Raw genomic sequence first — 25,434 nt, 5'->3', positions numbered from 1 at the left:
AAAAGTGTTTGTTACTGGACTTTCCAAAGATATGAAAAATCTATTAATAGGGAGGTTTTTTGACAGTTCCATGCTTTTATCTGTCTGAAGACCTTCTAGGTATAAAAAGCTACAGAGTGAATAAAGATGTACATATTTATAATAAATGTAGTCAGGGATTATTTGTATAATATTAAGCTATTTCATACTTCATCAAATATGCTAGCTAAATTAATAAAAATTAAAAATCTTATAATTATATGTTAATTAAAAATATGTTGAAGTTTAAAAATGTGTTGGTTATGTACTGTTTATGTTTAAATATGTTGAAAAGTTTTTCAACTTATTTAAAAATGTGTTGTGTTTAACACACATTGTGTGTTTAATGCATTTAAAAATGTGTTGAAGTCTAATCACAATTATTCTACCTAATATATGATTTCTTTGCAGAAATTGATAGTACTTTTGGTAAGCTTGTATTATGGTAATAAAATATAAAATGTGTATGCCTTAATGTTTAAAAAGACTTCTCCTTTCTAAGATTATTTAGAATCAGTGTTGGGCGTGAGCCAAATAATTTAATTGTGTATTTAAAAAAGATTCATGTATTCTCTTACTCATTTTATTTAAAAGTTAAAAAAAAAACTTTTATAACATTACTTTTATTCTATTTTTTATTTATTATTGGATAATTTTATAATTTATTTATTTACTTTTATTTAGCTTGTAATTGTGATAGTCATGGTTCAATTGGTGTATCTTGCGATAATGAAGGTAAATGCCAGTGTGCACCTAACTTTGCTGGCATCCATTGCGAACAATGTAGAGCGGATCTATATAATTTTCCAATCTGTGAAGGTAATGTTTTTAAAAACTGTTAATTGATTATATGAATTAATTTTATACTTTAGATGCTTATTTATGTTTCTAATATAAATTAGTTCTTCTTCCACTGCTGTATTATCAATGAGAAGATATTACTATATGTTATTGAATAATAAATTACAAGGGCTTAAAAAATCAACATTTCCTTAGATTCTTAGGAATGTAATAATTGTTGATTTAGAATCTAAGGAAATGTTGATTTTTTTTTTTTAAGAGTCTTAGGCTTCTTAAGGTAAGAAGAATGTTCTGACCTGATAAAATATGTTTTGTAATTCATCAGACATAAAACTACATACAGCTTTACTGTTTTATTATCTGTTTTTAATTACCCTGCCACCATAATTACACATTTACAATTTATAACTTTTATTTCATAAAATACATGTACAGATTTTCTAATTAATAATGATTAATGTTATGATAATTTTTCAACAGATTTCATAAAAATGTTAAACTGTACACTTTTTAGAAATAAATTAATAACGTAAAATACAAAAGGCTGTCATGTCTTGAGTTATCATCTGTGCTGGTCTAGTGTTAGGTTGTATGTGGATTTGATAATCAGTTTGCGACACATAGTTCTCCCTGTTTATTTTTTTATGGTATTATTCAGAATCTTTTTAATGATGAAATACTGGAATATATTATTCCAATAATGAATCTGATTTTAATGAAATAATAGTAATCGTGGGAATGTTGAAGATGAGTGAATAATTAGTGGAAATGTTAATGATAATATTGTGGTTAAGGAATTGAATCTTGGATATAATTACACATCTTTGCATATAATAGATGATACGTTTTTTATCTAATAATTGAAAAATATATTTCAAATTTAGTAAGTCTTATGTTTCTTTTTTTAACTCATCAATAGTTAAGTATACTTAACATTTTAAAATTCATCAGTAAGAGAGTTAAATGATAGAGTTTCTCAGATTCACTGGTAGATATTAATCAGATATGATGATAACTGTATTACCAGTGCAAATTTGTATAAGTGGATGAAACAGTTTAAATCGCATGGAACAATTATCATTGATTTTCATTATAGTGGAAGACCATTAGAAGTTTTTGCTGATGCCTTGCAAAATCATTACTATCTTAATCAAAATGACAAACATACAAAAATTTGAGAAATTGCTGAAATCTGTTGTGCAAGTATCTGTTTGAAGTGGACTGTGAGACAGTCAATTCAAAATCACAAAGACACACAAATCCCCATATGTGCAGAAGTTAATAGTTAATAACAGTTTTTAGCAGAAGGTAATGCTTATTTTTTTAGATTGCATAATAACTTATGACAAAACTTGGATTCGTCATTTGAGTCAAGATTCAAATGTTGAGTATGGAGTGGAAACCCAAATTTGCCCTCCAGGAAAAATTCAAAACCTTTGCCTCATCTGGTAAAGTGACGCTAGTGGTGTTTCGGGACCAATTTATTTCTATTATTTGGAAGGACATCATCACACATTCAACAGTGAGTACTGTTATGATATGCTAGTAAATAAAGTGAAACCCACAACAAGGATGAAACCTGGTTTTCTCTCAAAAGGTGTAATTCTTCTGTATGATAATGCCCATGCCTCATTGTACTCAAAAGACGCAGGAAGCTATTCAAAAGTCGGATTGGAAGATGTTAACAAAACCATCTTAAAGTCCCTTATCTCATGCCATCAAATTTTTTTTTTGTTTGGTCTTCTCAGAGTTTTTTCATGGCACAGTTTGGTGACCATCAGAGGGTCAAGAATGCAGTACACAAGGTGAAGACTTCTTTATTACTGGAATAAGAAACCTCATAGAAAGATGGGGACTTTCCCTAAATGTAGCTGGAGATTATGTTGAAAGGTAGTGTTAGTTTCGAAAAAATATAGTTTTTCTATAGTAATTTACCTCTTTAATTATTAAACAACCATCATATGTGTATGATTAATAATATTTAATTTAAAAAGTAATTATTCAAGAAGATAATGATTTAAAAAACTACCTTCTTTTTCCGTGACCAGTTCTAAATATATGCTATAAAACAGTTATCTACCTTGAGCAAAAAATACAAAACTTAGACGTAACAAACTTTTATATAGTTATACGTTATTCATACACTAACAGGTACTTTCAGCTTTACATGTGAACAATTGACTGTAGTAGCAATTGTCGAATTTATAAATCATAATAGTACATGTAAAATATTTCTTATTGTGATTTATAAATATCCACAGTATGACATAGTAGATTCATCATCATTAACGTCCTCAATACATAAAATTAGTATTTGATAATTTTGAGATATTTATGAACATGCCCTAACACAATTCATATAGAGAAATAGATGAAATATTTTTTCAATATAATAATGCAAATAGCATTTTTGTATTCATTTTTACACCAGTGACTCTTTTAAACTACATTTCTGGTTCTTCTGTTATCACAGCAAATAAAGAACTAGCTGCTCTTGCTTACTCAAGAACATACCACATATAATTGCCGATGAGAAAGCAAGCGGCTCGTAAGTAAAGTTCAATATGTTTTTTTTTTATTTTTAGAGATTAACTTTCAATTGAGTTCCATTACATCATAACTATGGTGGCTTTAGAACCTTTCTCATGAGTACAATTGGAAAACCTATTTTTAATTTTATTGTGTGAGCTGGCAATCCTGATACTAATAAATAATTCAAAAACTCATGTAGGTAATGAACTGCATCCTCTTTGCTTAAAACACTATTAATGGAGTATGTATATTTTTTCATCTCATGGAAATTCTTGCAGTATACACCTATTTATAGCATTTACTTATTCATTTCTTGGAGCTAGTATCACATGTTTACATAATGACACATCATCGTGCAAATATATGGATTCAGTTAATTCATAAACCTTTTCGATCAATTCCGCCATTGAAGAAAATATATGACAATGATGGTGACAAAGTGGCAGAACTAGTAATGCATCGCACTGTCAGACTAACTTATCAAAAAGGTAAGTGAATAAAATTTGTTATAACTCCAGTTCTTTTTAAAATATTGATATAAAAAAAAGTGAAAAATCTTCTGCTCAGTGCCTGCTAAGAGCGTGCAAAATTTCATTTAAATTGGTTACGTAGATTCTGGGATTAGCATGGACAAAAATAACCCCAAGAAATTTGTTTATTAGTATAGATATAGATATATGTACATATTTTTTTATTACTGCATATATGGAAAATGCAGTAATGAAAAAAATAATTGCATTGTGCACTTGCTGTTCAAGAAAATACCTTCTGTCATTATAATTGGGTGAAAAATAACTCATAAACAAATGAGTTCTTCACAGCTGATATGATGTTCCAACTATTAAAAACATAGGATACGGTGTGTACTCTCAGTGTGTCTGCTCTCAGTGGAGAAAATATTAATAAAGAACATAAGTAAATAACAAAGTTCATTTTAATATTTATATTTGTTTATAGTGTGCTTCATTTTTAAATTAAAAATTTTGTACTTAAATATATAAAAATTTTATATCCTTTATTTTGTTTTAGAATGCAACTGTAATCCTGCAGGAGTGTTAGCAACATTTGCAGGATGTGGATCTTTACCATTAGGTGAATTGTGTCAGTGTAAACCTCGAGTACAAGGAAGAGTTTGTGATCAATGTCGCCCCTTATACTGGAACTTACAACCTAACAATGTGGATGGGTGTGAAGGTAAAAGGCCTCTTATATTAACAGTCTGCTGTACCCAAATACAGTATTGTGCAAATTAATTTAAATACAGATATTATTTAATAAAAAGTAAGTTTATTTAGAAAAAAAATCATACTTGTACAGTTTGTGAATATCTAATTATTAATATGTCCTCCTTATTCTTAATCACTTCAAGTAAATTATATGGCATAAATTCAACAAGTGTACTACACATTTTTTTTATTTGTTCATCAAAAAACCATACTGAATTGTTGCTTTAATCAGGACTATTTTTGTGGTATAATTTATTTTTGAGAATTTTGTTTTAATATTGTCCAAAAATTTTCAATTGGCTTTAAGTCTGGGGAATTGCATAGCCAAGAGAGCACTTTAATCTTTTGTTCTTTGAAAAAGTTTTCCTCATTTTTTGCAGCATGATATGGTGTCAAATCTTGTTGGACACTCTGTTACCTTGTGGGAATTTGTTTTGAGTTTGTGTCACAACCCTTTCCTCAGAATCTTGATATATATCCATCACTTTTTAACATACCACTTACTGGAAGGAATGAAAAAGGGCCTTCAAATGTGAATCAACTCCAGAATATTTTTTCTGGGGTTGTTTAACTGATTTTTGGATATGAGCCAGTGATATATTTTCATCTGATGCTTTTGTAATATATGTGACCCTTTGCCCCTGAACATAAAAATGTGACTTGTCTGATTACATAAATTTTTCCAATCTTCTTTGTTCCAATTGGCATGTACTTTGGGCAACAAGAGCATTTTTTTTGCACATTGCTGGTGTTAAAAGCTGTTTTTTGGTTGGCCAATGAGCTTTCAGTCCAGCTGCAGTAAGTCTGGGTCTAACATTTGACACATGTAAATCTGTTCCACTGGCTGCTAATTTTCAATTTAAGTCCACAGAAGATAATTTTGGAATCAAGTTATTTTTTCCACTGATATCCAGTCCTGTGTTAATTTCACAACAATATTTGCCTTTCATTTGAGGTCAGGTTCTTTAAATTATTTTAAAATCACATTTGCTGTACTCAACACTACCTTCAGAAGCTATTTGTCATTGTGTCATGCTGGTGACATTATTCTGAGCATACTGGTATGCTCAGAAATAGAGAAAATTTTCAAATTCTTTTTTAGAGTTATGTCCATTATATTCAAGACAACAGAAAATTTGGAAATATGATTTTGTAATAAAAAATGAAATAAACTTTCACAAAACACTATTTATAACATGAAAATTGCTAAATAACCTAAGAACAGGTTATGCAAACAACTTTCAGGATGGTTGTGATCAAGCAGTATAGCCCAGTGTTTCTCAACCTGCAGGGTGTGCCTCCCTAGAGGAGCATGATAACACTAAATGGGAGGTGCGCATACCGGAAAGAACATATTATTAAAAAAGTTTATTAATTTACTGAAAGGAAAGCAAAACAAAATTAATCCTGACATAATAAATAATAAAATACATATTTACACTGATATAATACACTTATAAATAGGATTGTATCAGTACTGTACAATGTATTTTATAATTAACTTATCAATACTGCAGTAAAAACAAGTTTAAGAATTATTAGTGACTTCCTTGGGCCTATCTTGCAGAGCAAAGTTTTTCGAAGGAAGGTTTAATATTAGAAGTAGATCCTCTGAGTTCTTTTTATATATTTAGCTGAGATATATATTTTGTCTTCAAAACAGCCACCGCAGAAAATCCAGTTTCACAAAGGTAGGATGTTGAAAATTGGAATAGTGTATGAAATGCTCTTGTTTTCAGTACAGGAAACTCTTCATCCACCCCTGCCCAAAATTCAAAGAGTGATTTATTACTAAATTTTCTTTTGATTTCGCCACTTGCTGTGAAGTCTATTAAGATTTCTTCTTCGGCAGTTGAGAGCCCTTTAGGGGTATTTTGAGATGGACCCACTTGTAACCCACTTGTAACTTGCTACCAAGTTGTCAGCAAGAAAATATTTTTTTAAATCCTTGTCAGCATGGCTAAATGATTTTCAGTGATTACAAAATCAACTTTCACATGTTGTTATTCAGCCTTATAAGTTTACACATTCATCCACATTTGCAAACATTTCTAGGTTTTTTGCTTTAAATTTCCACCCCCACAATTACAATTTTCTACATAAAACATTAACTTTATCACTCGTATCCAACATATGTGTATTTACTCCTTGAAGATTCAAGATATTTAATTTCTTGAAAATGTTGACTAAGTAGCCTAATTCCATCAGAAATAAACTATCTTGAAACTTCTCGGCTTCCGGTTAGGTTTCCTCTTTCAGAAAAATGGCGATTTCATCTCTTAATTCATAAGCATGTTGCAAAAATTCCATATGTGATAACCATCTTACCTCTCAAGAAAATTGTAACACTGAGTGTATTGCGTCCAGCTTTACAAAGTGCAGAAAAGATTTTGTGATTTTAGGGGTCTCATTTTTATATAATTTACTACGGTTACAACCATCATTAGCACAATATTTAGACCAGGACTCATTTCTTTGGAAACCAGAGCTACTCTGTGGATCGATCATACAATGAATCCAATGAATCACACTGTGGAGATTTTATTTTATGTAACTATCATGTTTGTAGATACATAACTTTTTTTTAATGAATTATATACTTATATGCAAAATAGTCTAAAGAAATGGGAAATTTTATTTGCAATGTTGACAAGATGCTGTCTGTGTAAACATATTTGTTTAAGTAAAACTGTATTGTTACCATTAATTATCATGGGGTGGTGGAGTGATGCACCAAAAAAAACATACTAAGGCAAGAATAAGTTAAAAGAAAGACCAGTAAGGCAAGAACAGTTTGCACACCTGTAGATGTTGAAGCTGGTGTTAGAGTTGTTGTTTTCTGAAAAAAAGGTGATCAGACTAAAGTGATTCAAGATGGCTTAACATATTCTACACAAATTTATAAAGAATGTTGTCAAAATATTTTAATTTTCATCAGTTTAATTGCACTTTATTACAAAATCCAAGGACATGAGAAATTTTGAACATTTTTGTGAATTAGTTTTAAACAATAATAAGAAAAATGACCATAATTTTGTTCCCAGTCTATGCATATTAGATTAAGAAAATTTTTACTTAAATGGTTTTGTAAAAAATCAAAATTTCTGACACTATGCGTTAGAAAATCCAAAGCACCTTCACAAGTGATCCCTTCATATAGAAAATGTACTTGTTTGGAATGCTGTCTTGTTTGCTGAGACAAAACTCCAAACAGTAATGGAACAATAATTCCTTACAGAAAATTATTGAACCATATTTCTTTGAAAATTAGAATTGTTATGCAACAACTGTTAATCCAGTTATGTCAGTATGATCAAAACCATTTTAATTAATTAAGACAGTTAGGTAGGTCATCTTGATTTCAACAACAGCACCCACTGCTCATGCCTATTGCTGCTGTGCAACAACTGTTTGGGAATCATGTCATTTTGAGAAATGAAGACATTCCATAATTAGCTTGATCTTCTGATTCAAGTGCATAGTCATAAGCACTACAAAAGTAGTACAAAGTAGACTACAAAAAAAAATTAGGATCTACACCACTAAACCTCAAAGTAATGATGAAATAAAAAGGACATTACTGAAAGGATTATGAACACTACATTTGAAATGTTACAGAAAGTTGTGAGAGGTCTTAATAATGCATACTTGGAAGAGGTAGATATTTGAAGTATATAATTTTATATAATTTTTAAGTATATGGCTAAGATGAAATGGTTATAAGGTAATTTATAAATGGTTTATTTTGTTCTTAAATCTGATGTAAATGAAATTAATTAAACAAGGTTTTTTTAGGTTTTCATTTTCTCCTTTATGTTTGTCTATTTTCTCGCCTTGTATTTCTAGTCTCACTTTGTATTTATTGAATTACATTGTTATCAGCATTAATAATATTATTGTAAAATAATGTTAACATTTTTTTTTAATTACCATTGTTCAACTTTTACATTTGCATTAAAGATAAAAAAATATGAATAAAAAAATTCATCATTTCGCTCTATATTGACTTTCATGAAAAAAAAACATTACTATAGTTGCACGTTCAAGATAACAAGATAACATTTATCTATATATAAATAAGTTCAATATACAGGTCCATAAATGATTACCTTGTGTTGTAGCCAGTGTGTTGTATAATTTTTATTCACTAAAGTAGTTGTACACAACTTTTAGAAAAATACATTTTGATTTGTAAAGTTTTTTTTTTGGTGCCTCTTCACTTAAATAAACCTAATATGCTTGACCCTAACGACAGAAACATTATTGAAATGGTACTACCTCACCATACATTTGTTGTATTATGTTTATTATTTCATATATAATCTTTTCCTGCAAAGATTCACATCTTCAGCAGTGGTTGTACAGACAATTTCTTTAATATAAGTTAAGAAAAAATCCATTGTCGTTATGTCCAATGACCTTGGAGATGAAGGAATCAGTACATAACTTTTGATCCAGTGATATGGAACTATTACTGTCAAAGTGTCACAAATGTTATCAGTGCACTGGGCAAGCGCTCCATGCAGCTGAAAGATGACATTTGGCTGCCTTTCTTGCAATGGGGGAAAGGCGTAGTTAATTACCACACCCATAAAAACATGTTCAACTTTATCAACTTTTTTGAGAAGAAAGATCTGATTATTTCATTCACCATACTAAATATTGGGGTTAGAACTTTCCCTTACATGCTTCCTTGCTTCCTAACTGTGCAGGTTTTCTTATCCCTAATTTTGCACATTATATCAATTAACTTTCCCACTAACACAAAATTTTGTTTTATCAGTATTACAGACATGATAAATAAAAAAAAAATTGGTTGTTTTCATCAATTTTATTAAAAATAATTTTACCGTTGTCCTCATGTTTACAATGATCATTGTTTACATGATAATGTCAATGATCAGTGCACACTTGTGCACTATAGACTTTGGCACTTGTGACTGCCATGATGTTTGTCTCACTGACTTACCAGGTGTTCGAGTAAACACATTATTTCTTCATTACTGATGATGGTTTACATTGATTTTATCCTTTTTTATCAAGCCAGTTTCTAATAAATTTTCTATCCACGATTTTAAAAATTTCACATGTGGAGGATTGTTACCTTATTTGGCTCTAAATATTTCTGAACTATAACAGGAATCATCATTTTAGCTAACCACACAACACATTGGACTTTCTGTTGTAAAACAATTCTTGAATAAATAAATAATACAGAGCCTGTAGTGGCTAAACCAGTAAACATAATTTATTTTTGTAAATCTGAAACAAAATACCACTAGTAGAGAGGCAACAATAAGATAAAAGAAAGCATTAGTTTATGGCTAAAGACTAATAAATCCTAATCAGGATAACATTTTATGGACATCCTATATTTAAATTAAATATATTTTACTTTGTAGAACAAACAGATTGATGCAAAAAGACTATAATAATTGAAATTAGGTAGTAAAGAGGTTTCTAGATTTTTTTTCTTTTCTTTCAGTAACTAATTATAAATATTGTTAATTGTAAAAGAATATATCAAAGAATATCATTATGTAACTCAGATAATGATTGTTGATGATTTTGATGTTGACCAAGGAACATTCTGCCAGATGTTAAGAGAAAATTTTGGGAAAAAGAAATTACTATCAGTTTTTAATGCATTCTAGGAAAATTAAAATTCTGAAAAAATAAAATAACTTTGATTACAGATTGTGACTGCTATTCACCTGGTGTGATGGGTGAAATTAAAGACTGTGATGGTAAAGCAGGACAATGTTTGTGTAAATCCTCTGTTACATCACGTCGTTGCGATGTTTGTGCTGATGGATATTACAATCTTAATGAAACTAATTTATTCGGATGTACAGGTAAGTAATTTTAATCATACTTTTTATTTATTGCTGCAGTAACATTTATTTTATAGATCTTTTGTGTATACTGTATTTAATCTGTTTAATTTTTTCTTAGTATTCTTTAATATTTTTTTAATTTTATATTTTTCAGTTTTTGAATTTTATCTAATAGATAATTTATTTGTGTGTATCTTTTAGCATGTGGTTGCAATATTGGGGGTTCTTTAAATGATGTATGTGATAAAAACACTGGCCAGTGTGAATGTCAGCCACGAATTAGTGGGCGTACATGTAATGAACCATTAAAAACTCATTACTTTCCTACTTTACATCAGTATTTATACGAAGCTGAAGATGGTACAACGCGTGCTCAAAACCCAGTTAGGTATGGTTTTAATGAAAGAGATTTCCCAGGTTATTCATGGAAGGGTTACGCTCATATGTCACCTTTACAGGTAATGTATATATTCAGCTCAAAATTTAAAACTTATTCCTACTACTTATTCTTTAGTCATACATTTATTGTAGGTTCTAATGTTTAAAATATGTTTATAGACTTTTTCTTATTTTTGTTTATTCTCATTCCAAATTTTTTTTTGTCTTAAATTTTGTTCATCATTATTTTTAACTCCTTTTCTCTTTATGCAATTACTGCTTGATAATTTGCATACCTAATTGCAATCCCACACCAAATTTCAGTAGCTTACTTTGATATCTCACTCCCACATATATTGAATAGAAATTATGATATTACACACTATTGTCTAGCTAAAATTAAAATGTCTTTATTCTAAACAGCAATAAAATAAACTAATAATTTTAGCTTAATTAGCTTGTTGGCTGGTGTTTTGATAATTCAACTTGATAATGCCTGATTTTTCACATGAGTCTTAAGTATTTAAAAAAAAAGAAAGTAGAATGTTTTAAAATGGTCTTTGTAAACATCATTAAATTTCCTGATAGAATATTTTACCATGATAAAATAGAAATATAATAGAATTTAAGGGTTTCTAGATTGATGGTTTTGTGAAAAAAAGTACAACAAAAAACAGATCAGCTCTTAACACACTTCAATATTATGAAATACAAAAACAAGTACATGAATTGTGTTTATTCTTTAGTACAGAAAATGTGTTGTTTAGGTAGAAAAAATATGATGGATGATTATTCATATCATGTACATTTTTTTACCAAATTCTTAATACATGTCTACTGATTAAAAAAAAACTTACAGCCATAACACTGGATGATTCTGAGAGAACAAAAAAGTGGAAATATGTTTGTGAAATTTTCCTGGTTGTATTAATCACATCACAATTTATAGGAGAAGTATCTCAGATTTCCATAAAAATTTAATACTGTCAATGCTCCATGCATGTAACTTGCTGTACCAAAATCCATGATTACACATTTATCAATCAAGAAATACAAGGGTTATTTTTTTCAAGGTCCGATTGGTTGTGAAATAAACCCCCGCGAAAAAATCGAATGAACCTTTGCACATATGTGTTGCGCAGCGTCTCTAGTATGGCCTTCAATCACGCCACATCACTTCATTTAGTTCTGAACACGCAGCTAGTGCATAAAAATGTCTACAACAGTAGCATCTCCTGCCAAATGTGAAGTGCATGCAATAATTCGATTTCTTCAGGCTGAGGGGTGTAATGCAGCTGAAATTCATCGACGAATAAGTAATATGTTCGGTGAAACTTCAATGAGTGACAGCAAAGTGCGACAACGGTGCAGGAACTTTAAAGCAGGACGTGTAGATGTTCATGATGCAGGCGGTCAGGAAAGGAAGCGAGTGTCAACCGATGATCTCATTCAGTGAGTGGATGAGGCAATTCGAGAAAATCATCGGTTCACAATTTCTGTATTGAATGATTCGTTTCCTGAAATTTCAAGGTCACCTCTCTACACCAAGAGACTTCAGTACCACAAACTGTGTGCGAGATGGGTTCTCAAGATGCTGTCCAACCATCACAAAACAATGAGATTGGACACCCCAGTGCTACCACAATGAAGAAGATTTTTTAACAAAATTGTGACATGGGACGAGACATGGGTCCATTTTGAAACTGAAAAAACAAAAGAACAATCCAAACAGTGGATGCATTCTCAATTTCCCAGTAAACCAAAGAAGTTCAAGCGAACCTTCTCCAACAGAAAGTGTATGGCTACTTAGTTCTGGGACCGGAATGGAGTTCTCGTGGTGGAATTCATGGAACGTGGCACGACCATCACTGCAGCCTCATACTGCGTGCTCTCAACATGTACAAAGGGCAATTCAGAATAAGCGGAGAGGAATGTTGTCATCAGGCATTGTCTTTCTCCATGACAATGCTCGGCCGCACACTGCAGCTGTAACAAAGAAGTTCCTGCAGCGTTTTCATTGGGAAGTTTTCATTGGGTTTTCATTGGGTTTGATCATCCACCATACAGCCCGGACTTGGCTCCATCCGATTTTCACCTCTTTGCTCACATGAAATGCTGGCTAGGAGGACAACATTTTGGCACAGACATTGAGCTGCAGACCAGCATAGAAACATGGCTGAAAACACAGGTGGTTCCGTTCTATGACGAGGGTATTGGAAAGTTGGTACCACGCTACGACAAATGTCTAAATCGGAATTGCAACTATGTAGAGAAATAACGTAACTATGTAATTAATTGTTACAAATAAAAAAATTTTTATTTTTAACTGTGGTTTTAATTTCGTGACTGATCGGACCTTGAAAAAAACAACCCTTGTATTAAGCAAAGTGCCAGTGTAAAATTTAAACCCTAATTTTTTTTTGCATGTAGGACTCAGGTTCCTCAAAACACTGACTGTTGAAAAAAAAAAGTTTTTTGCCCAAACCCAAAATTTTGTCTCATAACTAAATTTTTTCCTTATTTTAGTACTGTAGAATGTAGTAGACACGGAAGTAAAAATTATTAACAGTTTAAACCTTTATTTACCTTATTTTTTTACCTTCTGTATTGATAACAAATCTGGTATCATACTGTACAGTAAAAGCCTTATGTTTAGCATATTTAGTTAACTCAGTATGGTGTTCAGATATTGTTGGAAATGTGATAGAAAATTGTACAGAGCTAGCATTTGCCGTCTCAAATATGATTTTGATATTGCAAGGTTTGACTGGATCTATTACACTTTAATGCTCCCTGATACTATCTTCTGATTATCATTCTCTGTTAGATTCTAATTAACAGCATATATTAAACTGGTACAATGAACTGTAGGTAAATTTACTATGTGAACAAGCAAGTATAGCTGTTTGCAATCCTGAAATGAAGAAAATTGTTCTAAATATCTCTGCCCTTGATTCAAATATCCCCTTTATGTTTAGTCAATCCACCTCTATGTTAAGAAGAAAATATATTATTTTTTCCTACAGTTAATTAATTTCAGTAGAAATCTTTTATTTAGTTTTATATTAGTTGAGGTTATTGTCAATTTTTGTTTTTTTATTTTATAAATGTGTTATCTTAATAGTTGTAACCAGAAATCCTACATTATCCCCATTTAGTATTTTCAGAGAATTCAGTTGTACAGAATAGTTAATCTACAGAGAACAGTTTTACAGAATTCAAATGTATTCAAATGTTAATGTGGACATAAACAACTTCTAATTTTTATTTTATTAATGCTTATCTTTAATAATGTATATTATAATAAGAACAATGTATATGTATATTAAGAACTTTTAAATTTTTTTCTGGTTTCAAAAAGAATGTGATGAATAAAATCGATGTTGCTAATAGTCTTGTAATAAGAAATCTTGAAAAATTATTTTACCTTGTCCCACTAAAGAGATTTTAAAAGAATTTAGATTTTCTAGCTGCATAATTTCTTCTCACATTTAATATTACAATCTAGGCTATATTTATTACATAAAAGAATCTTGCTAGTTAGATTAATGGTAGAAGATCTTGAATTCATCTCTTTTTTTTGTAATAATTTATCAGCAGCTAATGATCTATTAATCATATTTTAGGGCAATTTCAAAGAGATATGTTTAACTAGTTTTTTTCTTATGAAATTAGCTGTATACTATGGGAATAATTTAACAAAAAGGATAAGAAAAATTCATGTTTATTTTTTTCATACATGCAAAGAAGATTCTATTAATGTATATATATATTTATTTGCACCTATATTTAAATTATATCTTATGTTCAATTATTATTTTATGGTAATCCCCAATGCAAGTGTACTACAGAAATTTCTAATTTGCAGTCAATAATTAAATACAACCAATAATAATTAAGATGTACACTTCAGTAATAGTGTAATTTTTGTTAATCCATTATATTTCTACACCTACACTGTTATAAGATTTCATTTTTAATTTATTATGTTACCAAAACTTGTATATTAAAAAGATATTTGTTATTATATATATGTTTTTGATTAAAAATATATCATATAATTCATATTTTTATTCATAATGGTGACCGCTCAACAACTTTAAAACCATTCCAGATAGAATACTATAACTTTCAGGATAAGGTATCGGTCAACTGCTTTGCCATTTGACAAGAATTAGAATTTCAACCCCTTCTTAGGGGTGGTCCAGGAGTTGTAACTCAAATATTTTAAATGGTAACACCCTTAGTGTGATAGATCATTTTAAGGTCTCTTTAAGACAAGAAAAATGGTATGAATAAAAATTTGGTACGATGTCTACACCCAAAATGGCAGCAGGATAAATTTTTGATTTTGAAAATTACTAAATTTAGTAAGTTCAAATAATGAAATTAAATAAAAAGAAATTAAACTGAATTAAAGAAAAATTTATTTTAAAATTTAAATTTACGAAAATTAAAAAATTGTTTTTGTTCCAATTTAATGATTAAATAAATAAAAATATTTGTCACCTAATCATTTTGATCAGCTGATCATTGATGGTCTCTTACAATTGTGGCAAAAATTAAGCTTGCTTCATTGTTTTGTAATTTTCATTTAGAGTGTTTCATTACTACACTGTTAGTTTCTTATGAGAATTTATTTATTGATTCTGATAGATATCAGAATCAATAAGCCTCAGTATCAATGATGTACAAAAGAAAATACAAGAATCAGCACAAAATATCATTAGAAATCATTGAATAATGTAGTGTCATCCTTTTACAATTAACTGGCACACTGTCAATAACAGAAGGAGGAAATTTCAAACATTTATTAAAATGAAATGTAAGTAAATAAGCAAACACATGCTTAATAAATTTTTAATGAAATAAGTTTATTTGATAATATCCATTTAATCAAATGTTTCTAAATTTATTTATTTGCGATAACAGTTCCTTAAATTGTCAATGTAATTTTTCAAAACAAAACTTTATCCCACTGCCATTTTGGATATAGAAATCATACCAGCCTTTTATTTATACCATTTTTCTTGTTTTAAAGAGACTTTTAAAATGATATATCACACAAAGGTGCTACCATTTGAATTAAAACCCCTGGGCCATCCCTCAAGGAAAGGTTGAAATCAAATGGTAAAGTAGTTGACCAATTCTTTATCCTAAAAATTACAGTATTCTACCTGGAACGGTTTGAAAGTTGTTACAGAATTTCTATACTTTTGAACTGTAAAATATGGATAATATTTATTGTTGGAAAAGTGATTTCATTTATTTTAACCTTTAATTTTAATTTTAGTATAACATTTATTTTACACCAGTTGCTAGAATAAGATAACAAATTGTTAAAAATTTGTATTTAAGGTATTAACTGAATTCTTTTTTGTTACAGGATGAAATAGTTAAAGATATATATGTTAATAAACCATCATTATATAGACTGGTATTACGTTATGTTAACCCTAATAATGTATCAGTAATTGGTAAAATAACAATTACACCTGAGAACCCAGCAGATGCAGAACAAAATTTCCAAGTGTTATTTAAACCTACCCGACAGCCAGCATTTGTAACAGTTTCTGGACCAACTGGTGGTATTCCATCGCCTATTGTTATGGATCCTGGACTCTGGACTGTTTCAATTAAAAATGAAAAGAGATTATCCTTGGTATGTGTGTATGTTTGTGTATATATGTATATATATATATTTTGCAATCATTGTATTTACCAGTGTTCAAATAAAATAATTTAAAACAATTATGGGTTGATTACAAATAAAATATACACTTTCGATAACTTATAAAAAATTAAACTGTTGTATGTGAATACAGTAAATAATATGGTTTTACAGGGAATTTTTTAAAGTTTGTGTTGTTATATCTATCTGCTCTGTTGTTAATATCACTGATTGGTGTGCCATGCTACCAGTCTGGCAAGATGCCACTACTTCAGTAGAGAAAACTCTGTGCTTGAATTAGGCAAAACAAACTTGGTTACTATCATGCAGTGATGTTCCAGAACAAAATATGATAAATCACCACCAACAAGAAAATCAGTTTATAACTGAAATAAACAGTTTCAAAACACGAGTGTCTTGTGTAAAAAGAAAAGAGCTGGAAGACCTCTTGTTTTAGAAGAACAAATTGATCGTGTTCATGATGTGTATCAATGTAGCCCTGGCAAATCAACTAGATCAGCAACTTTATATTTGAAAATTCCTCAACCTGTTTTTAAATATTTATAATTACAAATTTTGGATGTTTATTTTGTTTTTCTTTTTTTCTATATTTTTTAATTTAGAGTTTAGAATGAAGTCAAACCTTTGTTTACTTAAGTTATTTTTGGCATCAGACTCGTAAATCTTTGACTCCACTGAGTACAAGCTTAGTAAAACATATCATTTCATTTTTACTCTAATATTAGTTATCTCTTATAATGTTGTAACTCATCAGACTTTTTGAATTATAACAATTTTCTTATTCACTGAATATAATGATCCAACTGTGAACCTCACTGTAAAAGATCAATTGGTTTGACCTCTATTAAGTATATATTAAAGAAGTTTGGATGGATGCACAAAAACAAAGTAAACAAAAACTACTTTACAGGACCTACAAATGCAGTAATCAAACCTCATCCTTTTTCCATATATTTATCATCATTATCTGAAAAACAGCTAACAAATTTTGCAATAAATAAAATCTGACAGAATTAGTCAGAGCAAAGTTTCACCTGAATCTTTGAAGGCTAAAAATTATGTTTCTAAACATTATCAATTTATGTTTCAATTCCTTACATTTACATTTTTGTCTTTTGTGTGTAACAAATCTCTCATAAGAAGTCAAACTCATAATTTGCTGACTGATGATTTGAAAAATATAAAATCAAAACAAATTACTGGTCCCAAATTATTTATTTTAATTACTTTTAAACTTTCTATATTTTAAAATATGTATTGAATCATTTTCCAATGAACTGGAGTATACAGGAAGAATGTAAACAATTTCAAAAACTCATCATTTAAAATCCAAATCTGATAATGAAAAAAGTAAATTAGTAGTGAAAATGAACTACTGAAGTAGTTGGTGTCTGAAGTGCAGGATAAAAATCGCCTATTAAAAGAAAAGAGTGATAGGTGGGGAAAAAATCCTAGAAGAGACCAATGTAAATAATAAAATCAATAAGTCTGTGTATACAGAGATTGCCAAACATAGTACAAACAGATCCTTAGCATTTCCTAAACAGTCATCCTTTGATATCATAATAAAAACCAAAACAATCATTAGCACTGAGTTATTGGGAAGTGAAATACAGCATGATATAAGACATGCTGAATTAAATGCCAAGTTAGTAACTACTAAGATGAAAAGCGATGAATCAGTTCAAGTTATTTGCAAATTATCTGCATAATGTAAATTCAAAAATGCATAGCTAATACAAACAATCAGAGAATATAAAATATAAATAAAGTATATAGTGCATATGTTGAATTCGATCCTCTGCTATTATATCAAGCAATGAATAGTAAAAGGTTACATGTCAGCTGAGAAATGTGTAAAGTATATGATGAAAATTTAAATTTATGAACGTGTTATAACTACTGTGGTCTTGGTCACAGTGCAAGAAAAGGTGAAAATGAAACAACATAGATTGAAGTTAATGCAACAAATTGATTAAAATTTGTCAGTTTATTGATTGACAGTAACCTTAAATAAAAAGTTTAAATAGTAGTAACTAATAAATTGAGACGTATTATTTACTTAATGAAAAGACTTAAACAAGTATTACAAACTTAGCATTTTACTCATGGTCTACCATTGTCTATTCCATTCAGTGATAAGCTGTGGTATCATAGCATTGGATGAAGCTTATTCGCAACCTGATTCAAACTCTGCAAAATAAAGTTTTAAAAAGTATATAAAAAAAGACAGCATAAAACATTTAGACAAAGAAATACCAATACTGGATATTAGATACTATAAACAGCTTCTACAATCTACAAATATGTTGTATATAAAGATAGCTTTATTAATTCAAACAACAATGTAACTTTAAAAAAATGAAAAGATTCGAGTTCCCACAAATGAATACTACTGGTGAAAAAAACTTTTTATATATATTAGACATCAGCATATGTTTGTTACCAGAAACTCGATGAAGATTTATACTGTTACAAAATCACATAAAATAAAGATATACAGGTGATTCAAAGAAACGGGAAATTAAAAAAATTAAATAACGTTAATGAAAATTTTTTTTATAGAAAATGAATTTTATTTCATGTAATTGTACAAATGTTGCCATTTTAGGATATATACATTTTAGTTTATTTTTTAAAGATGACATGTTGCAGGTGACCTCCTCTTCTACGTAAACATTCACGAAGTCTCTTCGTTAAATTGTTCATGGTTTGATGTAACATCTCAACTGGAATTTCCGCAATTGCTTCTCGGATCTTTGCCTTCAGTTCTTCCGTTGTAGCAGGTCTACTGTGGAACACTTTGCTTTTAAGGTGACCCCACAAAAAGTAATCGCAAGCTGAGAGATCAGGCGATCTGGGAGGCCATCTAATGTCACCATTTCGTGAAATGACACGTTGCCCAAACAATTGGCGTACAGCTGCCATTGATATTCGTGCAGTATGTGACGTTGTTCCGTCGTGTTGAACCCAGGCTGTGTTAAGAATCGGTGGAAATCTCTTTTGTTGTTCCACAACAAAGGTTTCAAGCATGGCTACGTAACGAGCCAACGTCACTGTAATCACAAGATCGTTGTCATCCTAAAAAAAATAAGGGCCTATAACACCGTAAGATGACATAGCACACCACACGGTCACTTTCTGGCTGTGCAATGGACGCTGGTGTAGCCGCGTAGCATTTTCTTGTGCCCAGTATCTGAAATTTTGCTTGTTAACAAATCCACTGAGGTGGAAATGTGCTTCGTCTGACATCCACAGTTCGTGAACAAACTCTTCGTTATCATTTATCTTCTGAAGCATTACATCACAGAATTGTGCTCGCACAACTGCATCGTTCAGCTTCAGTTCCTGGATGATCTCCAACATGTATGGATGGAATTGCAAGTCCTTCACTAACATTCTTCGAACACTTGAACTATGCAATTGTAAAGATGCTGAGAAACGACGGATTGTCCGATGTGGACTTCGTGTGACAGCATCTTGTAAAGCTTGAACATTCTGTGGTGTACGCACGGTTCGCTCACGGCCTGGAGGTTTCTTTTTCATTGCCCAACCAATTTCCTCAAAATTAGATATCCATGTTTTAATTGCATGTGCTGATGGAACACAGTCTCGTGCCGTCCCAGATTAAAATGACGGCGAAATTCTCTATGCACTCCCTCCACACTGTCATTGTTTTTGTAAAACACTTTGATAGCAAATGCACGTTGCGCACCACTCCAAGGATCCATGACAACTAAATGGCAGGTTAGGTTAGAGATGCTGGCGCCACTTATCAAGTGGTACCAATCGCCCACGGCTACCAACACAACTTTCAAAATTTCCCGTTTCTTTGAATCACCCTGTACAATTGGATCAAGAACAGCGATATTATGATAAACTATAGTTTAGCAAAAATGGAATATATTAAGGCTGCTATTGCAATGTTATATATATATATATATATATATATATATATATATATATATATTGATAGTTCACTGATAGGCTTCAGTATTATAGAATAATAAATAAAATTTCAGATAAATTGTTAATAATAAAATGTGAATAGATATATATTACATTAAAACCATTGCAAAATTATAAACACTAGGATAAAGCACAAAAGCTGTGGCCTTTGCATTATGCCTAAATCTAATGAATATATATTTTAAAACTAGTTATTACAAATAATTGAATTGTAAGTGATATAAAAAATAATTGAATGAGTATTTTTGTTAAAATGTACGTAATTGTACATTCACATTATTGTGAATGATGTACATGTTTGCTATTAATTAATAATAAATAAATAAATAGAATGAAAGCATTCATAAAGTAAAATATATATATATATATATATATATATATATATATATATATATAAAACAAATAAAAGGCACAAGAATATCCTTTATTGATATTTATTTTGTATTGTTTTTTCTCTCTATAACTTAGTTGGTTTTTCATTAATTATTTTCTTTTTTTAGGATTACTTTGTTCTCTTGCCTGCAGCATTTTATGAAGCATCTGTATTATTAAATCATGTAGCTAGTTCTTGCACTGTTGGTAGTAAAACATTGTGTAGACAATATCAGTATCCCAGTCTGAATAATTATGATACTGTTAGAGGTGAAGGTGCGTTTATTGAAAGAGATGATTCTAATCAACCGTTTTATGAAACTTATACTGATCCTGAGGTAATTATTATTTATTTCTAACTCTGCTATTTTAATAGGATTGTAAAGAAGAATTACTGTATTTTTTTAATCTTAAGACCTATAATCATTAACTATTAATGAAATCTGACAAAATATTGAAACTGAATCCTACATGTGTTATAGTGATAATAATGACTACAATGATTTATGAAAACAGTTATTATATGTTGCATTTGCTGCTGTTGACATTTTATTCTTATTTCCCCTCTTTCAATTTCCATTGTACTACTGCTTGAAATGATATTTTGGAGCCAATAGGTAAAGTTCAAAGTATAAAATCTGTTTGAATAAAGTAAAAAAACAAAAAATAATAATAATATACATAAAATAATTTGTCCTCACTGACTGACTCGCTCATTCATTAACGCACAGTCCATACCACTAGATCTAAAAGCTGGAAATTTCTCTTGTAGCTTCCTATAAAGGTGTAAGCACTTGTTAAGAAAGAGAGGACTGTTTATTGCATTGGGAGCTGTTGCATTGGCTTGCTCAAGAGAAAGCACACATCTTGCTGTCTGCTATTAACACTTGACAGTAAAGTCACAAATGTATTCTACAAACCAGATTTTAAATAGAATCTAACTTAGAACCAGGCAAATTTAACAAATCTGAACACTATATTATTTCAAATAAATTTGGCTTTGAAAATTATCAGACTTGAGATAAAAAATTTATCTCCCTTAAACAGAATTTAATATTTTCTTATATAATTGTTTTAGTTTACTATGCAAACCTATTTGATTCTAATGATAAATTCATACTGTAAATGCTTTATATATGACTTAAAATCAGTAATAAAACATGAACGACATGAATGCCCCAACAACACTTAAAATATTTTATTCGTTTATTCTTATTAATTATTATTATTTGGATTATTATTGTAATTAGCTGAAATTAACACATTTAGCAAACTTTTATGGGTTTTGATTGTTTATTCTGGATGTCAATGTTAGATTGCCAAAAGTTAAACAAAATATGCCTTCCACAAAAAGAAATAATCTTTCTTATTATTCAAAGTCTTCTCAAAGAATGAGATATCATGATCCTTTGAAATAAGTGAAGTGCGTGATTCTTGTTAGCTGCTGACTGAGAATGCTATGCCCAGACTCGAGCTGTAGCTTCATCTACAGAATGAGTGTGTCAGAGCTTCTACTTCAAGAACGAGGGAAACATTGGAGGAAAGAGAGCTTTTAAGGCTTTAATTGTTATTTATTAGTATTATTCTCACAACCATGAGGATAATGAACCCAGTGGGTGTCCAGGCCAGACAGGAAGGGCAAGTGAAGCTAGTACACTTATAAAACAGTAAATTAAAAAAATGATATATTAAAATTATATTTGTGAAGTTTTCAGTTAATTGAGCTAGTTATTATCTAGAAAATTAGAGTCTACAATGATAAAAACAAATTGTTTAATACTCCTGTTCAGTCAAATTTTAGGATCTCTAATTTTTTTTAAATTTAAATTAATAAAATTAAAAAGAACTGTAACAGGTCATTTTTTGTCATTAGTTAGATTCAAATTTCAACTTCAGAAGATTTTCAGTGTTTGCATGCGATATTTGTAGCCAAGCATTATCATGTTGCAGAATAACTAGCCCATAAATTTTCAAACACAACACACCCATCTTCTACAGTTTTTAATGCCTATATGTATCACACAGAATTTTGCACAATCATGTACATGTGTTTGGAATTCCAGAACACTGTTAAGAAATTTTTTTTCTTGATTGTGTTTTGAATTTTTTTGATTGTGGCGAACAGTGCTGGTATTCCATGCTCTGCTATTTTTCTTTTGGATTGTAATGATGTACACAAATTTCATCTTCCATCACAATATTGAAAAGGAAGTCATCTCCTGTGTCACAATAACATTTCAGAAGCTGACGCATGAAATTAAATGCCCACCAACTCACAGTATTTCAATCAATAGTTTTATCACCTAAAATAGGTTTTTAGACAACAGTAAATGTCAATAGCTTTCACTTTTTCCACTGTTAAAAATTCAATCACTGCACATTATTTAAATGCATTGAGTAGCAGACGTACTTGACTTCATAACAATTACAACAAGAGATAAATATTGAAAATGAAAAACACGACTGCCAAAGAAAAAAAAACATTGCTGATAAATATTGCTCTTTAATATAGGATAATTGAAGAGCGATCGGGTGACAATTTTTTATATATATTTTTTCAAATTTTTTAAATGTATATATATATATATATATATATATAAACATTTATATAGCCGTGACACTCCCAGTAACGTAAGGATTCCAACGCGTGGTCATATATCTAAATTTATTTAGCCATTAAGCTGAAACAAACATACATACATACACACACCCTAAATACATTACACTCCTTTTTGAACAGTTATGCAAATAAAAGAAAGGGATTAATAGTTAATATTTAGCAATAAAATTGTAGCACAAAGCAGACCAATGGTGGTGCGCTGGGCGGCTGCACACAGCTTCCTCCACAACTCTCTCCCACTAGAAACAGTCAGTTGTTAATTAATTTACAGATTATTTAATTTAATCTCTAAATGTATATTATTTTTATTTATATTTTATATTTGTATTTTTATTTATTAATTTTATTAATGAAAGAAAGTAGCAGTAAAATGAACATGCTTTTATGATGAACATACTGCCTGTCAAAAAATCATATGATTTTTTTTTTCTTAAATGTTAATAAACAATAAGTAAGAAGAAGCAACACCAACAAATAATAGCAAGAAAATAGAACATGCTTACATGACCAAACAAACTGCCCATTAAAAAATCATAAGATTTTTTTTTTAAATGTTTATAAACAGTAAATAACAACAGTAATAATAATAATTATAAAATAAATTAATAAATTTTACTACTGTAATTCATTCTTTCAATATCGTAGCAGATCCTAAAACCTGTTTAATAATGAAAATACTACTGATTTAGAACTGTATATATGACTTTTTGTGGCCTTGTAGTTACAATTAAACATACATATATATATGTATATATGTGTGTATTTATATAGCTTATGACACTCCCCATAATGTAAGGATTCCAGCACAGGGTCATAGATCTAAATTGTTTCAGCTGTTGAGCTGCTATGGTGGAACATACATTCATATGTATGTGTATATATATAATACACAGATGTATATACATTGTATATACAATGGATATATATATATATATATATATATATATACATATATATACCCTAAAAACATTACACCAAAAAATGGAATATTTGTATTTGGAATGTTAGTATTACAAGAATGAAACTAAAAGATGACAGAATCTTACAACTTGTATGTTTTGTGTTTGAACATGTGCCTTAATGCACCTTTCAATATTCAAAGCATATGCTGCGATATTTGCAAGTATTACTGAACCAGCATATCCTGGTTCAGTAATAGTTGCAAATAAATACCCATTACTGTGATTAATTATATTTTTATTGTAGTAGAATTAGATACATTTTATTTATATTATATTTTATAGTATTAATAACATTTATATCATTAGTTTATTATTGTTGTTATTATTATTATTTTGTATTCACAGTTTTAATTATATTTTATAATATGATTTATATGTACTTTAACATTTTATAAGAAGTGAATTATTTTAATATATTTAAGAACTTATTAGTTTTACATCTTAAGAACTAAATTGTTTACTATATAACATTTTGTATTAGACTAAAAAAGCTTTAATAATTACATAAAAAGAAGTAGATTTTTACAATAAATATAATATGTATTTCTTCTTATTATAAAACATTTGTAGAACTAGATTAACATTTATAACATATTGTACATAAGTAAGAAGAAATAGTTATATAATTTGTTTATCATAAATGATGAGAACATGAGAGTGAACATTTTGTTCGCCATTTACGTTCCAGTGTGCATTAAATTTCAGCTGCTCCTTGCATTTCCTGATGTCAGTGATAAAATAGAATGCAAATGTTATTTATTGTGCAAATGAATGTTGTGCTCAAAGTCATGCTCAAGAAATGCAGGGTTAATTTCTGATTGATTGTTTAGGTAATAATCATTAAGATATTATTGTTTGATAACGTTGTTCATTAATTGAACCTGGACAAAAATAAGGATAATTTCCAAAGTTAATTGATAGAATGGTTGTTAAACAATATCGATAGAATGATTGTTAAATAATTATTACAGTGCGGCAGATACTGAGGAATTATTAAAAAAAAACCAAATGCTATAAAAAATATAAA

The 25,434-nt window shown here is 29.6% G+C and overlaps 1 protein-coding gene across 1 annotated transcript in view; it reads left to right on the top strand.

Annotated features, from left to right (window-relative positions):
* LanA (laminin subunit alpha) overlaps positions 1 to 25,434 on the top strand; it is a 267,274-nt gene that overhangs the window by 73,725 nt on the left and 168,115 nt on the right. The window contains exons 11-16 of the mRNA XM_075372885.1: positions 703 to 837; positions 4,381 to 4,545; positions 10,274 to 10,432; positions 10,616 to 10,872; positions 16,179 to 16,454; positions 20,954 to 21,163. Of these exons, the coding sequence (XP_075229000.1) occupies positions 703 to 837; positions 4,381 to 4,545; positions 10,274 to 10,432; positions 10,616 to 10,872; positions 16,179 to 16,454; positions 20,954 to 21,163 (1,202 nt within the window). The remainder of the gene's footprint in view (positions 1 to 702; positions 838 to 4,380; positions 4,546 to 10,273; positions 10,433 to 10,615; positions 10,873 to 16,178; positions 16,455 to 20,953; positions 21,164 to 25,434) is intronic.

The sequence above is a fragment of the Lycorma delicatula genome, chromosome 8 (assembly GCF_047948215.1).
Source record: "Lycorma delicatula isolate Av1 chromosome 8, ASM4794821v1, whole genome shotgun sequence".
NCBI classification, from domain to species: domain Eukaryota; kingdom Metazoa; phylum Arthropoda; class Insecta; order Hemiptera; family Fulgoridae; genus Lycorma; species Lycorma delicatula.
This window is presented reverse-complemented; position numbering and strand designations above follow the sequence as displayed.